Source organism: Mercenaria mercenaria, chromosome 9 (genome assembly GCF_021730395.1).
Source record: "Mercenaria mercenaria strain notata chromosome 9, MADL_Memer_1, whole genome shotgun sequence".
NCBI classification, from domain to species: Eukaryota; Metazoa; Mollusca; class Bivalvia; order Venerida; family Veneridae; genus Mercenaria; species Mercenaria mercenaria.
In genome coordinates this window covers 22,605,210-22,628,984 of record NC_069369.1, presented here as the reverse complement: position 1 = coordinate 22,628,984, position 23,775 = coordinate 22,605,210, and the positions used below count along the sequence as shown (strand labels likewise).

At 33.8% G+C, this 23,775-nt stretch overlaps 1 protein-coding gene across 1 annotated transcript in view; it reads right to left on the bottom strand.

The window, feature by feature from the left end:
* Positions 1 to 23,506, bottom strand: part of LOC123546695 (melanotransferrin-like) — a 40,592-nt gene extending 17,086 nt beyond the window's left edge. The window contains exons 1-6 of the mRNA XM_045333172.2: positions 23,361 to 23,506; positions 10,127 to 10,316; positions 6,652 to 6,776; positions 5,341 to 5,439; positions 4,051 to 4,209; positions 694 to 884 (exon numbers count right to left, since the gene is read on the bottom strand). Coding sequence (XP_045189107.2) covers positions 694 to 884; positions 4,051 to 4,209; positions 5,341 to 5,439; positions 6,652 to 6,776; positions 10,127 to 10,316; positions 23,361 to 23,424 — 828 coding nt within the window. The 5' untranslated portion in view covers positions 23,425 to 23,506. The remainder of the gene's footprint in view (positions 1 to 693; positions 885 to 4,050; positions 4,210 to 5,340; positions 5,440 to 6,651; positions 6,777 to 10,126; positions 10,317 to 23,360) is intronic.
* Positions 23,507 to 23,775: the final 269 nt, after the last annotated feature.

The following is a 23,775-nucleotide window of genomic DNA, read 5'->3' as shown; positions in this document are numbered from 1 at the left end:
TGCTTTCAAAAATATTTCTCTTATGTAATGGCAGGCAGTTAACCTGACCTTGTTCCTGGATTCTGTACCAATACAAACCCATTCTCTACAAGCAACAGAAAATTTCTTCATATAAATAAAATGTGGAAGATGAATGATTTCAGGCCTACTCATCACCCTAAACCGGCAAGCTTGCCCTTATTTTTAAATCAGATGAAGTCCTTCAGTAATTATCTCAGACACAACAAAGCTCTTTATAGCACTAAATGGACTGACGCAGCCATTCAGTAATAACATGTTAAGCTATGGAAACTGAAGTCCTCCAACTAAAGTTACAATACTAACATTGTTTGGGATATGAGTCCCAGAAAACATGCTATACATCGGACATGCTCTGTAATCAGAGCATTTACTGTGTGTGTTGTGGCCATTATAAATAAACTCTTATATACATCAAATTTAGTATGACCAATCATACTCATAAAAGGGTCAACCAAACCTAGGTATAAAATGATACAGCAATACCATATGACAATATAGTCAACAAAGAAATTCACGTTGTTTTTTTTTTTCTGTGCAATGTCATAAAATTAATAAAGATACTAAAAGAATCAGTTTAACTAAATCTAAAAAAAATATGTGTTTTCTGTTGTTTTTTTCAAATAACAATTTCCCCACTAGTACATAAATTGTGTTCTGTAACATGAAACTTACATCTGAACGGTCAATTCCGGTATTTGTGTCATACGTTGACATTGTGACTGTGTCATGGCGTAAAAATGCGAAATCACCAGCAGAGTCCATACATTTGAATGCCCCATCAAAGCCAGCATGAGGATCACTTGATGTACATTTCTGTTCTCCAGATCCTGTACACAACTCGCAAACACTTGTCGGATTATTTCCTGGAAACAGAGTTGTGAAATTTAAAGGATAGAACAAAATTATGCAGGTCATCTAGATCTACATATACCACCTTTGCTTAAAGATAATAATTCGAACAATTTTGGTAAAGGACCACTAGGCAATGCTACATACCAAATATCAAAGGCCTAGGCCTTGAACTTTCAGACAAGAAGATTTTTATAGTTTTTTCCTATATAAGTCTATGTAAAACTTGGGACCCCCAAGGCAGGGCCTCTTTTCACCCCAGGGACATAATTTGAACAATTTTGATAGAGGACCAGTAGGCAATGCAACATAACAAATATTAAAAGCCTAGGCCTTGCAATTTCAGGCGAAAAGATATTTTAAGTTTTTTCCTATATTAGTCTATGTAAAATATGAGACCCCCGGGGCAGGGCCTCTTTTCAACCCAGGGACATAATTTGAACAATTTTGGTAGAAGACCACGAGGCAATGCTTCATACCAAATATCAAAGGCCTAAGTCTTGTGGGTTTATACAAGAAGATTTTTGAAGGTTTTTCCTATACAATTCTATGTAAAACTTGTACCCCCCTGGGGCGGGGCCTCTTTTCACCCCAGGGGCACAATTTGAACAAAATTCATAGAGGACCATCAGATGAAGTCACATGCCAAACATCAAGGCTCTATGCCTTGCAGTTTTGGACAAGAAGATTTTTTAAGTTTTTCCTTTCGGTTGCCATGGCAACCAGAGTTCTGCATAGAATTCAATTCTTTGAATAATTTTGAAAGGGGGCCACCCAAAGATCATTCCTGTTTAGTTTGGTGTAATTCTGCCCAGTGGTTTTCAAGAACAAGATTTTTTTTGAAAATGTTGACGGACACACGACGGACGACGGACATTGAGCGGTCACAAAAGCTCACCATGAGCCTTTGGCTCAGGTGAGCTAAAAACAAGAAAGTAGGTCAGTAGGTCAAGGTTACAGTCAAGTGACCCCTAATTACTTGGGGTCATAAGGTAATTATAATTAAACAGTCTAGAAAATATGATCAGATAATTTTTGAAGTATATTTTCCTATATAACTCATATAAAAACTATGTGACACTCGGGGCGGGGCCTCTTTTCACCCCAGGGGCATAATTTGAACAATCTTGTTAGAGAGCCACTAGGCAATGCTACATACTGAATATCAAAAGCCTAGGCCTTGAACTTTCAGTCAATAAGATTTTTAAAAGTTTTTTCCTATGTAAGTCTATGTAAAACTTGGGACCCCCAGGGCAGGGCCTCTTTTTACCCCAGAGGCATAATTTGAACAATCTTGGTAAAGGACCACTAGGCAATGCAACACACCAAAAATCAAAAGCCTAGGCCTTGCAGTTTCAGACAAGAAGATGTTTTTTAAAAATTCCTATATGTCTATTTCAAACTTGGGACCCCCGGGGCGGGGCCTCTTTTCACCCCAGAGGCATGATTTGAACAATGTTGGTAGAGAACCACAAGGCAATGCTACATACCAAACATCAAAGGCCTAGGTCTTGTGGTTTCAGACAAGATTTTTTAAAAAAATTCCTATTTAAGTCTATGTAAAACTTGAGACCCCATGGGTGGGGCCTCTTTTCACCCCAGGGGCATAATTTGAATAGTTTTGGTAGGGTACCAAAAGGCAATGCTACAAACCAAATATCAAAGGCCTAGGTCTTTTGGTTTCAGACAAGAAGATTTTTTAAGTTTTTTCCTATATTAGTCTATGTAAAACTTGGGACCCTCTGGACAGGGCCTCTTTTCACCCCAGGGGCATAATTTGAACAATCTTTATAGTGGACCATTAGATGATGTCACATGCCAAATACTGAGGCTCTATGCCTTGTGGTTTTTGACAAGAAGATTTTCAAAGTTTTCCCTATATAAGTCTATGTAAACCATGTGACCCCCAGGGTGGGGCCATATTTGATCCTAGGGGAATAATTTGAACAATCTTGGTAGAGGACCACTAGATGATGCTACATACCAAATATAAAAGCCCTACGACCTGTGGTTTTGAACAAGAAGATTTTTAAAGTTTTTCCTTTCGGTCGCCATGGCAACCAGAGTTCTAAATGGAATTCAATTCTTTGAAAATTTTTTAAAGTAGATCATCCAAGGAACATCCCTGTGAAGTTTCATCAAAACTGGCCTGATGGTTAAGGAGATGTTGTTAAAGGAAAGTGTGGACGGATGGACGACAGATGGACGGTGAGCGATCACAATAGCTCACCCTGAGCCTTTGGCTCAGGTGAGCTAAAAATAGCCACAGGAAAAGGTCCATTATTTATGATCATCTTTACATCAAGGTCCTTCTTCTGTGAAACATATCTTTTCAATAGTGTTTGAGAAGTTTGACACACAAAATTTTTCTATAGATATTCTATATAGCAAAACTATCAAATGGCTGTAACTGTTGTAAAAACAGTTACAGCAAAAGTTCCTTCCTTTATGGTCATCTGCGCATCAAGCTTGTTCTTCTGTGGAAGTTTGAAGCAAATCAGGCTGATAGTGTGAGAGGAGTTGGACACAAAAGATTTCAGTATTTATGGTCATCTTCGCATCAAGGTCCTTCATCTGTGAACCTTGCAAGCATATCTCTAAATAGTGTTTGAAGAGTTGGATTTATTTTTATTTTATTTTGTTGGGTTTATTGTCGCACCAACACAATTTTAGATCATATGGCGACTTTCCAGCTTTAATGGTGGAGGAAGACCCCAGGTGCTCCTCCGTGCACAATTTCATCACATGCGGGCACCTGGGTAGAACCACCGACCTTCCGTAAGCCAGCTGGATGGCTTCCTCACGTGAATAATTCTACGCCCCAAATGAGGTTTCGAACCCACATCGATGAGGGGCAAATGGTTTGAAGTCAACGACTCTAACCACTCGGCCACGGAGTTGGACACACAAGATTTTTCTCTACATTCTATATAGCAAAACTATCCAACCTTGGCCATAACTGCAATAAAAATAGTCACAGAAAAAGGTTCCTTCCTTTATGGTCATCTGCACATCTGTGAAAGTTTGAAGCAAATCAGCTGATAGTATGGGAGGAGTTGGACACACAAGATTTTGAGCCATACGGAAACAACCAATCATATATCGGAATTAAGAATATTTGTTACTGGTCCCCAAACTCAGTTTGTACCTTTGGACCCTAACCTCTTTTACTTTACTCACCGAAAGGATTGTAGAATGAATTCAATGCTCCTGGTAGACACATCTGACTGAAGAATTCTGTTACTGTCTTCACCACTGCATTACATTGTGTCACTGTAATTTTCTTTGTCTGCAACATGTATGATATCGGATATACCCAGCCAGCTCCACTTCCAATGCCTGAAAAATGAAGAAATGCGAAACTAGAAATGAGTCAACAAGAAACAAATACCCATTGAAATAAATAGCTGTGTCCATAATTAGGTTTAAACAAATTACAAAAGACTCATTACCTTACTCCAGGAATTATGCCCTCCTAAAAAAATGTATAAGATGTAATCTACAATTTCTTGTTGTCCATCTGTGAAAAGTTCAAGATTACTAATTCTACTCCACAATGAATAAAAAATGACACTCAAGCACACAAAATTTTATAATGTAAATGATGAAGGAACTGCAATTTCTGGCCCTCCTGCCAAAACCAATACTGAGACAAAACCAAGTTCCCATACATGCTGGCCTGTGACTGACTCAAGGCCTCAGTGCTTAATTTACTGACAAATAAGTGACATGTAACAACATTATCTTGCACAGAGAAGCTGTCTCTTGTAACAAATGACTAGTCATACATACACACTTAACACATGTCATAAAGATTTCAGAAATCTGCATGATTAAATGTGTAGCCATTAACGAGAGCAAAATGCACATGGCACATGAGCCGCGCCATGAGAAAACCAACATAGTGCGTTTGCGACCAGCATGGATCCAGGCCAGCCTGCGCATCCGCGCAGTCTGGTCAGGATCCATGCTGTTCGCTTTCAAAGCCTATTGCAATTAGAGAAACCGTTAGCTAACAGCATGGATCCTGACCAGACTGCGCGGATGCACAGGCTTGTCTGGATCCATGCTGGTCGCAAAGCCACTATGCTGGTTTTCTCATGGCACGGCTCACATGATAATCGCTTGCAGAAAACCCTGTATTTGAGATCGAAAATGTTACATACTACCGGCCTTTAGTGGACATGGTGTTTGATCCTTGGCGATCGATTCCTACCCTGATGGGGTTATGATAACTTCTCCTACTTTGTATCAAGTTATTAAGTATTCACTTTATAATAATTGAAACTTCAGATTTACTTATATAAGACCAAAAATGTTTTCACAATCCAGTAAAAACAACTGTGTACAAACTTGCCAACTCTTCAGGAAAAGAAAAATCTTGCTATCAAGAGTTTTAAGCAACAGACAAAACTATTCCTATACTGCAACAGTGGCATTTGGCAGCAGAAATTCCTAACATAAACAAACCTGGAATGCAAGCCCTCTTCTGCAGCAGTGTATTGATATTAACTGGATTTCCTTTCTTTTTTACAGCTACCGCATAGTATTCCAATGGAGAATCTGGTACTGAAATATAAATATTTCTTATTAGTTTTGATTACAAACTATCATTCCTTTTATACTCAAGTCATCAATATCCTACTGTCTGATCCATAAATACTGAATTTTCATCTTCAGAAGTTACTTAACAAGAGCTGTCTGAGGACAGCAATGCTCAACTATTCAACAGCCTTGTCAAGTGAACAAATATTAAAGTCTAAAAAGGGGCATAATTTTGTAAAATTGCAACACAGGGTTAAGGAACCTGTACAATCCATATCAGCTCATGACAATGGACAATTGTGTGAAGTTTCAATCCATTCCCATTAGTGGGTAATGAGCTTACATACAAAACTTTATAAACCAAAAATTTATAAGTTGAAAAAGGGGCTTAACTTTGTAAAAATGTAAAGTAGAGTTATGTAACCTGTGCAATGCATGTCAAATCATCACAGTGAATAAGTGTGTGAAGTTTCTATCCATTCCCACTAGTGGGTACTGAGATACCAGCTTTAACATACAAAACCTTAAACAAAAATTTTTAAGTCGACAAAAGGGGCATAATTTTGTAAAAAAGCAAAATAAAGTTGAGGAATCTCTATGTAATGCATGTCGGATCATCACTGAACAAGCGTGTGAAGTTTCAATCCATTCCCAATAGTGGGTACTGAGATACCAACTTGCATACAAAAACTTAAACAAAAACTGCTAAGTAGAAAAGGGGCATAATTTTGTAAAAATGCAAAGTAGAGTTATGGAACCTGTGCAATACATGTCAGATCATCACAGTGAACAAGTGTGTGAAGTTTCAACCCATTCCCATAAGTAAATACTGAGAAACCAGCTTACATATAAAACCTTAACCAAGAATTTCTAAGTTGAAAAAGGGCCATAATTTTGTAAACAAACAAAACAGAGTTATGGAACCTGTGCAATGTAAGTCAGTTTACCACAATGAATAAGTGTGTGAAGTTTCAATCCATTCTCACAAGTGGTTACTGAGATACCAGCTTACATACAAAAACTTAACCAAATCGGGACGCTGACGCATAAGCGAGTCCAATAGCTCTACCTATTCTTTGAACAGTCAAGCTAAAAATGGAAGATTTAACAATCAACTGAATTATGAATACAACACTACATACACAATATTTAGTAAAGTTAAGTCTAGGTGATGGGGATTTTCTACATTTGAAGTGAATACATGTATATAAAGATAAGATATTCAAGTGAATTTACCAGTGTCATATTTTTCTGCAACAATTGGTCTCATGGAGTGGTATCTACCAGCAAAATACCCTTGTCCAGCCTCCAGAGTTATCATGTCCACTTCATCTTCTTCAAACAACTCCATACATTTAAACCTGAAATTAAAAGTCACATACATCTATTAACCTAAAAAACTACAACACTGCATATACACTTAAAGCTCTTGCATAAATACTATTTTTAGTTAATAAATATAATTAAGGGCAGTGTTGCGGCAGTCAAAAAGGGCAGGACAGGACATGCCGCTGCGTCACTTAGTGACTATACTAGAAATATAAATACAAATTCCGCTAATATCAGATTTATCATTTACTTCCCAGGGTTTTCACTGACCCTATTTTTTTTTTCGCCACAAAATATCGATGTCAGTAATGCATTTAAGGGGGAGGGGAGGGATGAGGGATGTGTATTCTCCAACGTACTGCGCAAGGTGCAACAATTTGTCATTTTTATAGTGTTTTTCATTATTTAATTGTTAAAACTTTTATTGGAAGTGGGGGAAGTGGGGGGGGGGGTGTCAGGGGGCTCTTCACCTGGAAATTTTTTAAATATAGGCATGAGATCATGGCCTCTGGTGCATTTTTAGGTTAAAAATTTTGAGGTAATGGAGGGGTTAGTACTCTCTTGATGAGAGGGAGAGGGGGTCAGGGGGAAAATCATGAAATATAGGTATGGAATGGTGGCCTCTGGTGCATTTCTGGGTCTAAATTTTGAAAAAAATATAAAAATATTATTATTATTCCTTTGCCAAAATAGTAGGGTGCATCTTTGATGAGTATAGGCCACTTCTCAGCTAACTGGGGGAGAGTTGAGGGTTGGGGTTGGTGGTGCTGGGGGGGCTCGAGACCCTGAAGCCGGACCTAAAATTATATTTCAATAAAAGGACTTTATAAATCAAACAAGATATACATATCATTGTATTTTGCATCTGGCAAATTTTTGGCTCGACCCTAAATGTTTTTATGGCCTTGGAGAACATTTTTTTCAACTTTTTGACAAAAAGTTGCAAAACTGCACTTTTTATGCTTTAAACATGGACAGTGATGTTACAAATCAACTTACTGATGCTCTAGAGGAATAACCCCCCTATTTGTATTCATTTTTTGACACAAAAATTATTTCCTAAAACAATGTTAGGCGGTTAAAACCGCCCCTGGTTTTAACCGGCGTTTTTAACCGGTTAAAACCGCCCCGGTCAATACTCCCTGAAGTGGTCAATACTGGTCGATTGGTCAATACTGGTCAATTAATCAATACTGACTGTTAAGATATTTTGCAAAGTTTATGAACAATTAAATAATGACTGTTTAGGGGCATTTGGGGCTTGATTATGGTGAATGCAGACATTATTATTTAGTTAAAGCAACCTAATCAGTACTCCTTAATTGGTCAGAAGTGGTTGATTGGTCAATATTGGATGAATTTTTACTGGTCATTGAACATTTTCTGTTAGATCATAGATTACAAAGATATATTATTTTTCTACAAAAATATCACAGTAAGTGGAAAAACTACTAATTTAACTGAACTTAATTTGCAGAAAGTATTAAACTGTAGCAGTAAGTGTTTGATTCACAAGTAATAAATCTATTTTTACTGTTATAAATAATTCAATGAAAAATTGCTGTGAACACCTGGACCTTTCCATGGAAGTGGTTTGTGTTTTGATAGCTATTGTTACATTGCCTAATTGACACCATGTCTTACAATATACAATATGTTGCTGGCCTGTTTATCTCCACAGTCACTAATTTAGCTGTCATGATCATTAATCCCACTACAATTCTCAATGATTGAACATGATAACTTTATTTTGAAAGTAATTAATGCAATCAAAGTATAGACCAGTATTGACCACTACATGTACTGATCAGGAATATTGTGTGGGACCAAAATTTGTATTGACCAGCACTGTCCATTTCAATGAGTGTAATTGATAGTAATAAAATCTTTAATTAATTTAAAATAAAGGCTACTGTAAGAAGATAAAAGCATTGAATAAACTAGTATTGACTAGTCTTAAGTATATTGTCCAAAATGGAGCCTGAACAGGGCACACTGACAAGGACTAAAACTGAATCGGCCAGTATTGACCACTATACTTTTTAATGAACAAAATTTTATATTATTCAAATTGCTTTATTATTTAATTTATTTTTATATTACTATTACAGCCTATGATAAGCTGTGAATGTACATTATGTAAAAGTGTTGAATAAACCAGTATTGACCAACTAAAAGTGACCATAGTATTGAATTGACCAGTATTGACCGGTTTTAACCAGTATTGACCGCCGGCCCGGTCAATACTTATATTGACCGGCTTTTTGCCAACATTGTCCTAAAAGTCTCCCTTAATAAAAAAAAAAATCCAAAAAAAAAAGTTTTTCCGACCTACATACCCTAATTTTTTTGAGCATGTTACCGGAAACAAAGAATTTTTTTTAGGCCTTATTTATAAAATAAAAATTTATAAATTATTTTCTATGGCCAGAGTTAATTTTTACCATTGATTTCTGCTTGTTTATCGCAGTTTTCTATTGGAATTTGCTTTAATCAATCTATACAATTAAATTATGTAACACGATCATGATTTAAAAATTACTGGAATTTATTGCAGATTTCCCGGGCCGTCAGTCGTTCATTCCGAAGTTTTGCTACAAAATATAATTTAGAAATGGCTACTTTGACACTACTTTTGTGATTCCGCTTGTTAAAACATGTATAAATCAGCTGTCAGTGCTTTTAATTCAGTCCGTGAAACATGATTTTCATTTGTTTTGCTATAACAGTAAACTACCTCGCCAAATTACTTCCATCAACGATGACATATGTAAAGGCGGAGCTTAATAATTTTGCCGATAAAATACGTCACAGGTTCTACATCCAAAGCTGTCACTGGTTTATCGCATGTTTAAATTAAAGTCAAAGGTCGAGAGGCACGTGGCAGCGTTGTGTAATTGATGCCGAATCGCTAATCCCTTGGTTTGTGACACGTTGTGTATTGTGTATCATGAACGGAAACGCCCACGGGTAATATTGATTTTTAGGCAAGACAGAGAAATACACATTATAAAAATACATCTACGGTAAAAACTTTTTTCGCCAATTTTTTTATTTTTTTCGCCATTGGCGACTTTGGCAAATTGCAACGGAAACCCTGACTTTCCTTAGACAAGTTTTTGACTAAGTCCTTCACAAATTTCAAAGATAATTTTTATCAATTTCTATCAATTACCAAATTTTAATCTTCATACAGTTTCTAGTATTACGTGAATCTCAAGACAGAATGGCGAACAGTGCAGATCTTGAACAGACTGCACTGGTTGCAAAGGCAGAATCAATTGTGTCCAGCATGATAAGGGTTAACCACTAACTTCTACACAATATAATAAAAGGCATTATATTTAGATTTATAAGCCTATCCCCAATGATAATGACTTACACATCAGCGGCCCTCACACATGACATAACTGGCATATCACTGAAGTCATTGAGGTTGTTTTCATCTTTGTAATTCGAGTGAACATTCTCTGCTGAGATTCCTAAGTTCTGCACTTTCTCGATTGCTCTAACCAGATTTCCACATTTCTCTTCTTCTGCATCTGTTGTTACACACCATCGTGCTAACGTTTCTGAAAATATATACAAGTTTTTCTTTACATGTTAATGAAATCACAAATACAAACTGATAAATTTTAATGTGATTACAATAAATATATATAGGGGGAGGTAAAAGAACTATATAAGTGACTTAGAAGTTAGAACCATGTTAAACATACTGTATCAATGTGTATCATTCTGCAAACCAGTTCCTTAAATAAAAATAGCTAGAATTTTCCAAGGTTCACTTTTTATTAATTACTGTCTTGCCACTAAGTTTTACTTGTAGAATGCTACTTTCAAAATACATTCTTCCTGCCTCAGATTCCAAATAACAACTACAATGTAAAATAGGTTATGAAAGAGACAAAACAGCTAAATGACATTTATTATTAAATACACAAACAGGGCTCTGGCAACTGGGCAATTAGAATGAAGAAGTTGCTCAAATATTCTGGACTTTCATGTTTCTTGCAAGTTGCATACATGTCAAAGCAATCATCACTTGAGCCGAACCAAGAGAAAACCAACATAGTGCATAAAGGACCTCGGACATTTTCCTATTCAGATTGCCTATCCGATTAAGGAAAACGTGACATAGGGATAGACTTCTGAAATTGCAGTTATGATAGTTGAAGACCATTTCTTGATAAATGCGACTTCATTTTACAAGTTTATGAACAAAAAAGAAGACTTTGTAGACATTTCTCATTCTCTTTTCTATTAAAATATGAACATAAATCATTTTTACGTTTTAAACATCTTTCCCACCAGTGACGCAAGAAAATAGTTCACATGCCTTTGTAAATAATTATTATATACGTATGCTGCAAAAATGGCACTTGGTCACGGGTGGGAAAGTGTTTAAAATTGAAAAAAACTACATACATGGTGTCAGCAAATAAATTTTTACATAAATATTTGACACTTATTGCATGTGTTTCCTAAACCTTACATATATACAGCTTTATTCATTTTTGTAAATATTTCAAGCACAGAAAACACTAAACTAAATAAATAGGGGGCATAGAAAGTGAAGCTAGAAAGCAGACAGATCCTTATAAGTATATCTTATGAATTTTTCAATCAGATCTGTTACCTCTTGACAGTCTAAGTATGTCGATTGAGTGTTATCAGGATTGACACAACTGCACCTGTCATAAGTCAAAAACCAAGCAAGTAGTTTCGACATATTACATAATTATGTGTTTTCAATGTAAACATGACAAAGAAATACAGATGAACTTCTATGGGAATAATGCCACTTAGGTGCAATTTTTTACCTTTTGTAGGACACAGTTGAAGCGAACCTAGAATGCACTTTAAGGGCAACATTTGCTTTTATTCGATCCAGCATCCTAATACCCTAACAAAAACTACACCAGACACCATCTCATTAACTAACCTAATTGTTTCCAGAACTTACACTGACACCCATAGAACTAATACTGACTCGCCCATAACTAACACTGACACCCCCAGAATTAATATCAATTCCCTCACACGTCTGAGACTTATTTCGAAGCCAACCGAAATACTAGTAAGGACCTCAAAGAACTAACACAGACACCCCAAGAATATCTATATAAATGTTGATACTAGCTAGTGAAGGTCCATTGATATAAAATGCTAAAAGTAAGGCATCCCTGAACCCGCAATGGAATAGGCAGTCTCCTGCACCGCTCCGTTTCAAATGAAAAAGGCCAACTACGCCAATGTATGGCCAGCTACACCACTGCATGTATTCAATAATAATCCTCCACATAATGCCCGGTCAGTATTGTACATGTGTATAAATACAGTATAGCAATAGATGTATAGAAAACAAACAATAGGATATGATCAATGCATCAGTGTTATCACGGGCACTCGGGTGGAAATAACTGAAGTACAGTTAGGGACCAAATGATTTGTTCCACTTTTATTTTTCCGTTTCGTTTATTTTGAAAAATGTCAATAAAACTGATAATCTGCATGGTATCAGTTTATTTATTTTGTTAAAATATTTCATAGTAGACATACCTTAAATACCAATGCTTATTTTAACTAAAAATACACATTTTAAATTTTTCAAAAATATGACCCTTAGTTACAGACTGTTCGAATTTCAAGAAAACGAATTTAAAATAAAATTATTTTTTGTGACAGTTTGATAGGAATATAACTTATTTATCAGTATTTGAAGCTGTTATATAAAACTATCAGCTACTGAAGTCAAGAAATAGCATTGAACTTAGGGCAAAATCCCTAGCATGATGTCCGATGTTCTTTTTATGTAATATACAGTGTCCCTGCAAATAATATATTTTTGCAAAGGTCAAATTGAAGTTTGTCCGGAGCATGTCTTCTTCATGCATGGTGGGATTTTGATGTATTTTGGCATATTTTGGCAATTTCCTTTAATAATCCTTTCTTTTATAATTCATTTCCTACAATAAAACTGTGTCCTTATGATTAACTTGTTTATTCTAAATGAACACTCGTGGTCACTGAAAGCACACATGTATGCAAATCTCCAATACACTAATAATAATATGCGTTTTAATAACCTTTTAATAATCCGGATAACGTATTGACTATTGTAGACTTTGTATCGATTTTTTGCCTTGCGTCTTGGGGTCACACATTAAACCGGAATCCACCTAAAAACCGGAATACACTGGAATACACTTTCTATAACCGGAATACACCTGTATTTTTTTAATTAAAGGTATTTTTGAAGGTTTTTTTTGATATATTTCAATCATATATATCATAAATAATCAACATACCAAAGGAAAATACAATACGTTCACGCAAAATGATTTTATAAGAGATTGAAATTCGGCGACCGCGTGGGAAATTACCATAACCGAAAAACACCCGTATTTCTTCAACAAATGCTATTACTGAAGTGGTTTAATGACTGAATTCAAAGATTATATCATAAATAATTAATTTTCAAAATGAAATCAAAATACTTTTGCGCATTACGTTTTGTACATAAGTTATCGGCGAAGGCACTGGAAATTTGCGTATTCGTAAATGAATTTCCTTGCCCTAAAATTATCTAATGTACACCTGTATTTCTTAAATAAATCGTATTTTTAGGGTTTATGACAGAATTCAGTCATATTAAAAAAATAAATAATTAATTTACAAAAGGAAATTAAAATGCGCAAAACGTTTTATACGAGGTTGAAAATGTGTTGAGTGCACGGGAAATTTGCGCACTCGTGGATGAACCACAATCGCCATAATTTTGTTAGATTTTAACACTTAGATAGGGAAATTTCTTTCAAGTTTCGATTTTTTGATTAAAATTATTTCAAAATAGTCTTTTTATGCTATAATATAATATAGTAACCATATCAGCTCCTTTAATTTGTTATTAAAAGCGAATGTGCATAAACTGACAGGTAAATGTGTCAAACGATAATAGGGGATATCCTTCCGCTATGACCTATTTGCCCTCAAGGAATTTATATTATTGTTTAAGAAGAATATCTTAAAAGTAAAGTGTCGTGTCAAAAATATACATGTACAAAGATGCATTTTAAACCGCAACGACATCATATTGCTATATTTTAAAACCACATTTCTATTTACGTTCACGAGGTCACGTAACCTATTCGGGTGAAACACAATATAGGGAGCATTTAGAATATCGCATTGTTATACATGGTTTTCAAAAATTTCCTAACCCTTTATTGCAATTTAACATTTACACATCAGAACACTAAATATGAAGAAGTTCTGTGCCAAATTTTATTGATCTAGCCAAATAATTTTCAAGCAGTGGCAAAAAGCGCATCTAGAAAAAGTCATTTTTGAAGCGTTATGTTGTTGCACTTAGAATTTTCCATATTTTCCAAATAAAATAATGGTATGATATTATATATTTCCATGTAAATGTGTGTTATCAGCATAAAGATAATTTTTTAAGAATTATTTTGGTGTTTGATTTATCATGATCGGATGAAAATTGTTGAAGCTGTCAAGAAAAATGTGATATGGGTAAGATGTTATGCAGTTTTTCACTGAAATTCCTTCCTTTTGTTATAATGATTAATTGCAATGTTAACATTATTTTTTCTTTAATATTTTGGTCCAGAATCATTTCTCTGTTGTAATAGTACTTAAAGAAACAAGAGCTGTCAGAGGACAGCAACGCTCGACTATTCAACAGCCTTGTCGACTGAATGAATACGAAAGTCGAAAAAGGGGCATAATTTTGTAAAAAAGCAAAATAGAGTTATGGACCTGTGCAATGTAAGTCAGTTTATCACAGTGAATAAGTGTGTGAAGTTTCAATCCATTCCCACAAGTGGTTACTGAGATACCAGCTTACATACAAAACCTTAACCAAAAATTTCTAAGTCGAAAAAGGGGCATAATTTTGTAAAAAAGCAAAATAGAGTTATGGGACCTGTGCAGTGTAAGTCAGTTTATCACAGTGAATAAGTGTGTGAAGTTTCAATCCATTCCCACAAGTGGTTACTGAGATACCAGCTTACATACAAAACCTTAACCAAAAATTTCTAAGTCGAAAAAGGGGCATAATTTTGTAAAAAAGCAGAATAGAGTTATGGGACCTGTGCAATGTAAGTCAGTTTATCACAGTGAATAAGTGTGTGAAGTTTCAATCCATTCCCACATGTGGTTGCTGAGATACCAGCTTACATACAAAACTTAACCAAATCGGGACGCGGACGCCGACGCGGACGCCGACGCATGGGCGAGTCCAATAGCTCTACTATTCTATGAATAGTCGAGCTAAAAAAATCAAAATAATGTATTTCTGAAATTTATTTGTATGAATTTTTAAAATTGAAAATCCGGTTTTTGTGAAAAGATGTAGAGTCCGTAACCAATTGTATTTTATAGATTTGTAAGATATTATGAGAGTCTTTATTGATTTTTTCTTATCAAATTTAACTGTTGACATTAAATTTTTATGCTATTTCCTTTATTGTTAACTACATTTTTGCTGTAGCACCACTAATATGGTTACGGACACTACAAAACCCTGTAGTGTCTGTAACCTGTCTTTCAATGGTGTAAATAAACATTTTTTTTTAATTTTATTTATAGCTATTCTTATGAAAGTAATAACTGATTTCACAAGTTAATTAATCAACTTTATTTTTCATCAACTTTTTGATGTTGCAACCACATTGGAAAACCCTTATTGCGGCATCTTTATATACAGCATCATTTTCTGTTGCTGCAACATGAAATTGAAAGATGTCATAGCAAACATTGAAGCGATGAGAGATAAAGGATCACTACTTTTTTTCAATTTGGAAGGTTCACTGATGACAAATTTAATAAAGTCTATTAATAATTTCACTACAAAAGGTAAATTTTGTCTATTTAATAATGCTACTTGAAACTGTAGTGTCCGTAACCAGAGCTGAAAAAATCAAAACTTGCATCTTTTTACAGAAAAATGAAAAATTATCATTTCAAAGTTTATTAATATTGAGAAAAAACAAATATATGTATTTGTTGACAAATATTTTCAGATATAATAATATAGATACAGTTCAAAAGTGCTAAAAATCATGTTTATCATCTAAATTGCACAGATTTATATTAAAAATGTAAAGATGTGATAATGATAATTAACAGTTATTCACTTAGACAAATTTCTTCAGGAGCATCATTGTTAAGATAATTCAAATTCATGTAGCTTACAATAATGTTTCTTTTCAAAATGTTTCAGAGGGGCGGTGTTACCTGGTTACGGACACTACAGAAATTAAAACAATGTAAAAAAAACAACCAGTATTACTGAAATTTCTGTTTGGATTATTATACATCTTACAGTTCAAGTGAATAAATCTTTACAAGTATTTATGATTAAAAGTAATATCTAAAAACTTGCAAATGAAAGAAAAATCTCTTCAAGAAGTACTAAGTACAAACCATGTGATGACAGGTACATGTATATTCATTTAGATGAGATTTTATATTTATGTGATGGGCATATAGTGTTGCTGCTCTATGTATGTACATCCGTCAGTTTGTTCAAAATCTTGTGTGTCCAACTCCTCCCACCATTAGATTGCTCTGCTTCAAACTTTCATAGATGAACAACCTAGATGTGTAGATAACCATAAAAGAAGGAATTTCTCAGTGACTATTTTAACCACAGTTATAATACTATGATATTTTTATATAGAAATATATCTAGAAAAATCTTTTGTGTCCAACTCCTCCCACACTATTAGCCTGATTCAAACTTTTCACAGATGAACAAGCTCAAGATGTGTATATTACATTAAAGCGATGAATTTTTTTCTGTGACTATTTTACTACAGTTATGGCCCTTTGATAGTTTCTGTTTAATCATAAGGAATATAGAGAAACATTTTTATGTGTCCAACTCCTCCAACACTAGTAGCCTGATTTGTTTCAGACTTTCACGGATGAACAACCTTGATGTTCAGATGACCGTAAAGGGAGAAATTCTTTCTGTGACTGTTTACTTTAGTTATGGCCCTTTGATAATTTTTGCTATATAAAATATAGTATGATAGGGGAAAACCCTGTCAACGATTCCCAAAGTTTTAGCCTGATTTGCTTCAAACTTTAACAGATGAACACGCTTTATGTGCAGATGAAGGGAATGAATCTTCTCTGAGTATATTTTTACTGGCGGCAGTTATGATCATTTTTGCTTTATAGAGAATAGGCAATGGCATGTGTATGTGTGCACATCTGTGTCGTATGGTTATAATATCTAAATTTATATTGCAATATTGCAATTTAATTGCTTTATAATAAAGTAGAAGTATGTCTGATTTCATTGTGCATTTGTGATTCAGATATAGTTTTGATCTGATGAGGCAGCTGCAGTGCTGAAACTTTAAAGGCACAAAAATGCTGAATAGGTTAGAAGAGGTTAAATGGCAAGAAAGGCAGAAACTCAGTCCAGGCCAATGTGAAAATTAAAAGAACAAGAGCACCGCCTTGCGGGTGCTGATGCTCATCTGATTTTTTTTGTATAATAGAAATATTGTCCTACCCATGATTTTCTAAGTCTAAAAAGGGCCATCTTTCTTGCAAAAAGCAGGATAGAGTTATGTTTCTTGATGTACAGTGTCCACTTATGATGGTGAAAAACTGTTGCAAGTTTTAAAGCAATAGCTTTGATAGTTTATGAGAAAAGTTGCCTTAAACATAATACTCAACCAAGAAAATGAGTTTCTAAGTCCAAAAGGGGCAATAATTATTGCAAAAAGCAGGATGGAGTTATGTTGCTTGCTGTACAGGGTTAGCTTATGATGGTGAACAAGTGTTGCAAGTTTCAAAGCAATAGCTTTGATAGTTTAAGAGAAAAAGTTGACCTAAACATAAAACTTAACCAAAATATCTGATATTTTCTAAGTCCAAAAGGGGCCATAAATCTTGCAAAAAGCAGGATGGAGTTATGTTTCTTGCTGTACAGGGTCAGCTTATGATGGTGAACAAGTGTTGCAAGGTTTAAAGCAATAGCTTTGATAGTTTAGGATAAAAGCTGACCTAAACATAAAACTTAACCAAGAAAACTGATTTTCTAAGTCCAAAAGGGGCAATAATTCTTGCAAAAAGCAAGATGGAGTTATGTTTCTTGATGTACAGGGTCTGCTTATGATGGTGAACAAGTATTCTAAGTTTCAAAGCAATAGCTTTGATAGTTTAGGAGAAAAGTTGACCTAAACATAAAACTTAACCAAGAAATTTGATATTTTCTAAGTACAAAAGGGGCCATAAATCTTGCAAAAAGCAAGATGGAGTTACGTTTCTTGCTATACAGGGTCAGCTTATGATGGTGAACAAGTATTCCAAGTTTCAAAGCAATAGCTTTGATAGTTTAGGAGAAAAGCTGACCTAAACATAAAACTTAACCAGGCAACGCCGACGCAGACGCCGACGCCGACAACCGCTCAAGTGATGACAATAACTCATCATTTTTTTTCAAAAAATCAGATGAGCTAAAAATGAGAGAGAAAGAAAGAAAGAAAGATTGTAGAAAGAGACAGCGACAAGAAGTAGAGAGGAGTAACTCAAAACTAAGAAAGCAGAACTAATATCAATATCACACGATGAAGGAAAAAAAGAGTAGAAAGAAATTTATGTGTCCGCACAAACAGGATCTGTCATAGGAGATAAGAGACAATGTTGTTGCATTTATAGATGAATCTACTATGACTGATAATAGGGCTACATTTTCAACACCGAGACATCTGAAAATTTGAAAAAAAAAAGTTACAAAAAGATTATAGATATGAGTACTTTCGTTAGATAATTCATATTGTAGTGTCCATAACCATGAACTTAATTTCTTTTTTCTGGTTAGAGACATTCTTGAGTTAATAAGTGTAAGTGTTGTGTGATATGAATACGAAGTATTGATAATAATGTATCACTTAGAGAACTTAATATTGCTTGTTAAGTTACAAGATTTCATGAAAACAGGAAGTTTTCAGATTTTGTTGTTCTGTTTTCTTTTTCATTGGTTTTAATTTGGCAAGTTGTATATTTCTGTTTGAAGAATATCAAATTTAAATACACTTTCCATTCAGATATCTTTTTAACATTATACCAAATAATCCATGACTGGATTTAATGTTTTTAACATAATCTAATGCAAAACCATTCTTGAGGCTTTTTTGTAGTGTCCGTAACCAATTACTTGTATCTATCAATATTTAGGATTTTTTTGAAAATTAATCACTTTCCCTTTAATCTGTCATTTTATTTCAACAAAGACAGAATTTGTGTTGATTTTTCATTAAGTTTACATCATTAAAACTGAAATGAAAGATGTCAAATGATTTGAAATATACATGTTTTTTAGCAACAAAGTAATATCCAAAAGTATGTTTCATTTTTTCAGTATCTATACCTTTCCCAGTCCTATTTTTCCTTGCATTATGTATTTCCATGTGTTTGTCCTACAAAACAGTAAAAATAGTTCAAGTTTATCATAAATTTGAAGCTTTATTTTACAAAATGTACCACTTGTAGTGTCCGTAACCAGCAAAAATATGCAATTTATCAGCCTTTAAAAATCACATTTCCGATACAAGTACCAGCAAACCACTTAAGTTGCTTATACTTCAAGCACTCTACTAAGTAGAAAAATACTTTTTTTGCCAAAATTAAGAACTTATTTTTTCACCTCCAAGTGCAACACTACTGTTCCCTATATTGTGTTTCACCCGATTATGCCGCACTAACAGAAATCTGTTTGCCAAAAATCGTTTTACTCCATTTATTTAACTTGCTGCCGCTTTTTCATTATTTAAGATCTTTTTATTCTGTTTTTTTTTTGTACTTTCTGGTCAAAAGTCTGAATTTTATGGCCATAGTATGTATCATTTATTTACTTTCAGAAAGAAATAAGTAATTAAGATCGCGCTGTTTGAAGTTTTACAAATAATTATGTGAAAATTCGACCGTTTTTATAGAATTTTCCCTACATTACTGTCGATATCTTATTAAAATCGTTATAGAATTCAAATTGTATTACTTCTTAAGCGGTGTTGAAAACTTGAAGTGATAATATTAAAAAATGAATGCACTTCACGCGTTTTTTGTACGTGTTTTGATAAACAAAAGTAACGTCGAGCGATGTAAATTAGATATTACGATAGGTCGCACGTGCTCGTGGAATGGAAAACTACCGGTATGATGTTTTGTATCTTGACGATTCCCGGGTAAATTCCAGTCAATTCAAATAATAAGATTGTTGACGTTTTTCGCGATGTAATTTCTGAATTTCGGTAAAGTTACGACGTAAAAACACTTTTCCTAAATTTCCGGGGTTGACTGGAATTACTAAAACTGATTTTAACAAAATAAGGAATTCTGTAAATGAAACACTGAAAAAGTATTTAAAGGAAGACTATGTTGATAAAAGAAAACGACTACGATACCCAAGACATTATGATCGAGACTTAGTGCATCCTGGAGAGAAGGAAGGAGGAATGAAAATGTTTAAATCTACAATACATCGCTGTTTTAGCAAAACATTGAATTAGTATTGATACGTTAAAGTACATGAAAAATAAAAAACTATACTGAATGTACCTGTTTTACTTCAATTTTTCAATTTGCAATTATATCGACAAGTATGAAATTAAATAAAAGCTTATCATATTTAACTGTACTTATCTTGTCAGACATTATTTGTCACATGTCGCATGTGTATGCTTACAAATATACTGATTAATTGATATAATCAATAGGTGTGATAATCCAATCAAACTCTATCAGGACTAATCAGAGGCACGTGTTTGTTACGCTGCATATATTCAAAGGATATTAATTGTGCTTTGGAAATAAGCGCAGTAAACGTTTTTATATTTATATATTAAACATAATATAATTCTTTTGAAAATTTATCATGTTTATTTTCTTCTTAAATTATCAAATTAAACATGAAGAAATAATTCAATTAGTTCCAATAATAAACATACGGCTGGTTCTTTCCGATCAGCACGGTTTATGCAGTGACATGTGTCTTATGTATAATTCATTTAAAAATTGAATACTGATATTTTTTCTTAATTAATTTTCTTGTTTTATTTGTTAAACGAAATGTGAAATATGAAGAAATAATTAAATAATTTCAAATTATAAACATGTGACATGGCCTTTCCGATCATGTTATGTCCTGTCCGATCAGCGCGGTTTATGCCCCTCGTATTTTATCTATAATTCATTTAAAAATCAAAAATTGCTATTTTATAATTCATAGTTTATTTTCTTTTTTATTTGTTAAATGAAATATGAAGAAACAATTAAATAAGTTTCAATAATAAACATGTGACATGCCCTTTCCGATCATGTTAAGCCCTTTCCGATCCGCGCGGTTTATGTCGGGGCCAGTAATTTGTTTATAATTCATTTAAAATCGAATATTGATATTTTTTATCTTAAATTATTTTCTTATTATTTGAAGAAACAATTAAATAAATTTTAATAATCAACAATTCGGTATCTAGTCATAGCGACGCAAGCGCAAAACATTTCCGTAAGATCGTAAAGTTATAATCTCGTATACAGAATTAACTTTTAATAAACTTCTCTCAAATATTCATTCATGTTTAATCTGACTGAACATGGTTCTACAACTTACAAAAAATAATAAAAAGGGTTTATTTAAGAGAATACTATTTATTTTTAAAAAAAGGACGAGTGCATTTATGTTATGGAAACTTCCCGCGCGCTCGCCGAATTCAAATCTCGTATAAAATCGTTTTGCGTTAAAAGTATTTTATTTTCCTTTTGTAAACTTATTATTTATATTATACACGAATGATTTCTGCAATAAACCCTACAAAAATACCATTTATTAATAAAATACGGGTGTATTTCGGTTATGGAAATTTCCCGCGCGGTTGCCGAACTTCAATCTCGTATAAAATCATTTTGCGTGAACGTATTTTATTTTCCTTTCGTATGTTAATTATTTATGATATATATGACTGAATTATATCAAAAAACTTTCAAAAATACCTTTAACTTAAAAAATACAGGTGTATTCCGGTTATGGAAAGTGTATTCCGGTGTATTCCGGTTTTTAGGTGGATTCCGGTTTAATGTTTGACCGGCGTCTTGTTGTACATCCAGAGAATATTAGAAGATCATTCTGTGATTGTAAACAAAATGCAGCATAAAAATGATTCGCCAAGAGTTTTCATCACCAAATTATTACGATATTTGCCAATGGCAAATCTGGCAAGCGACATCACAAGCCCAGTTTATTATGGGTTACATTGTGAAATAAACAATAATCAACTTTTGGTTAATAATATTTTATTACCAGTTGCATAAAACTATGTTAAAAAAATAGCCAATACTATTGGCAATAGTATCCACATGTTGGGACTGGACTGGACCTGTATTTTGTAAAAAGGACCCTTCAAAATTTGGACCAAAGGGTTCCGAGACTCTTGGATTTTTCATGCCTAGTGCAGGCCTCCTAGCAGGCCTGAACAAAAATAAAGGTTTTTATAAAGGCTCCAATCTATGGAAATAAACTTTATAAAGGCCTTTTAGTGTAAAATATAAAAAAAATAAAGAGTAAATAAAGGCTATTTTTGTCGGAATTCTCGTTGAAAACACATAATATATATAGGTATTTACTACATTTATGTGGTCTGGTGAACACAACAGCATTCTGAAAAACTCAAGATGAAAGATACACAAGCAGTATCCTAATAACAACACTTAAAAGGGGGGAAGAAATACAGTCAGGTCTAGGAAAGTGGAGTATTTACAGATTATCTGTAAATTTACAGATAATCTATAAATTTACAGATTTTTCAATCTGTAAATTTACAGATCAAGTGTTTGAAAACTGATGAAATAACATTTATCCTCAAAACTGCAGCTTGGAATTAATTGGTTTATTTACAGCATGCATAAATTAAGGTCATTTGTGGGTTTCAGCCATTTTTGTTGACTTTGATTTTTTGGCATTTTCAGAAAAATCAAAGTCAACAGAAATGACTGAAAGTTACAACTGACCTTTATTTATACATACCATAAGTAAATCAATTAATTTCAAGCTGCGATTTTGTGTCTAAATATAATTTTAGCAGTTTTCAAACACTTGATCTGTAAATTTACAGATTGAAAAATCTGTAAATTTATAGATTATCTGTAAATTTACAGATAATCTGTAAATACTCCACTTTCCTAGACCTGACAGTAGTATAACCATTACGTGCTTTAAACTGGCACGGCAAGCAGTCTGAACAAAAATATAGGTTTTGAGAGAAAATTACAGGCTATTTGGCCGTTTTAAAGGTTTTTTCAGAAGATTTAAAGGTTTGCTCTGAAATTAAAGGTTTTTAAAGGTTTTAAAGGTTTCATTAGGAGGCCTGCTAGTGGTACCCCTGAAATATACAACAGGCCTTGAGCCAATGCTTTGCTTCATTCTTGGCATATCATGTCAGTGAACTTCCATTCTTACCAAACTGTCAAATTTACATTTAGTTGTTTACCTGTTATTTGGCACACCTGAACAGGTAAGAAAATTGTAAACAAACGTAAATATTTCCTTATCACAATAACGTTACAAACTGATTTCTTACCTATTTGTGCACAAACATTAACTACTGTTAAAAGTAGTAAAACAAACACAAAAATAGACCTCATTTCTTCTTTAAAAACATAGAATCGAAAAATGTTTGAAATTTTACAGGTACTGAATCATCGCTTCCGCCATATATTCTGCCTCGTTTGCAAACCGGAAGCTTAATTTTAAAAATAGATAATTAGCACAAAAACCGGAATGGGATATATAAAAGCCGAACGGGAATCGAGTAACTGACAAGGGACCTTATTTGGTGTGTTTTGGAAGGTTTGAGTAATTGTACATTTATACATGGCCGTTTACCATTGTATCGTTAGTTTAAATTATTTTTATGGTTTTTACAAATTGTTCAACACAGTCATATTCGATTTAAAAGTTAAGAGAGCCAAGTGTTATGATTGGTTGAGAACGAC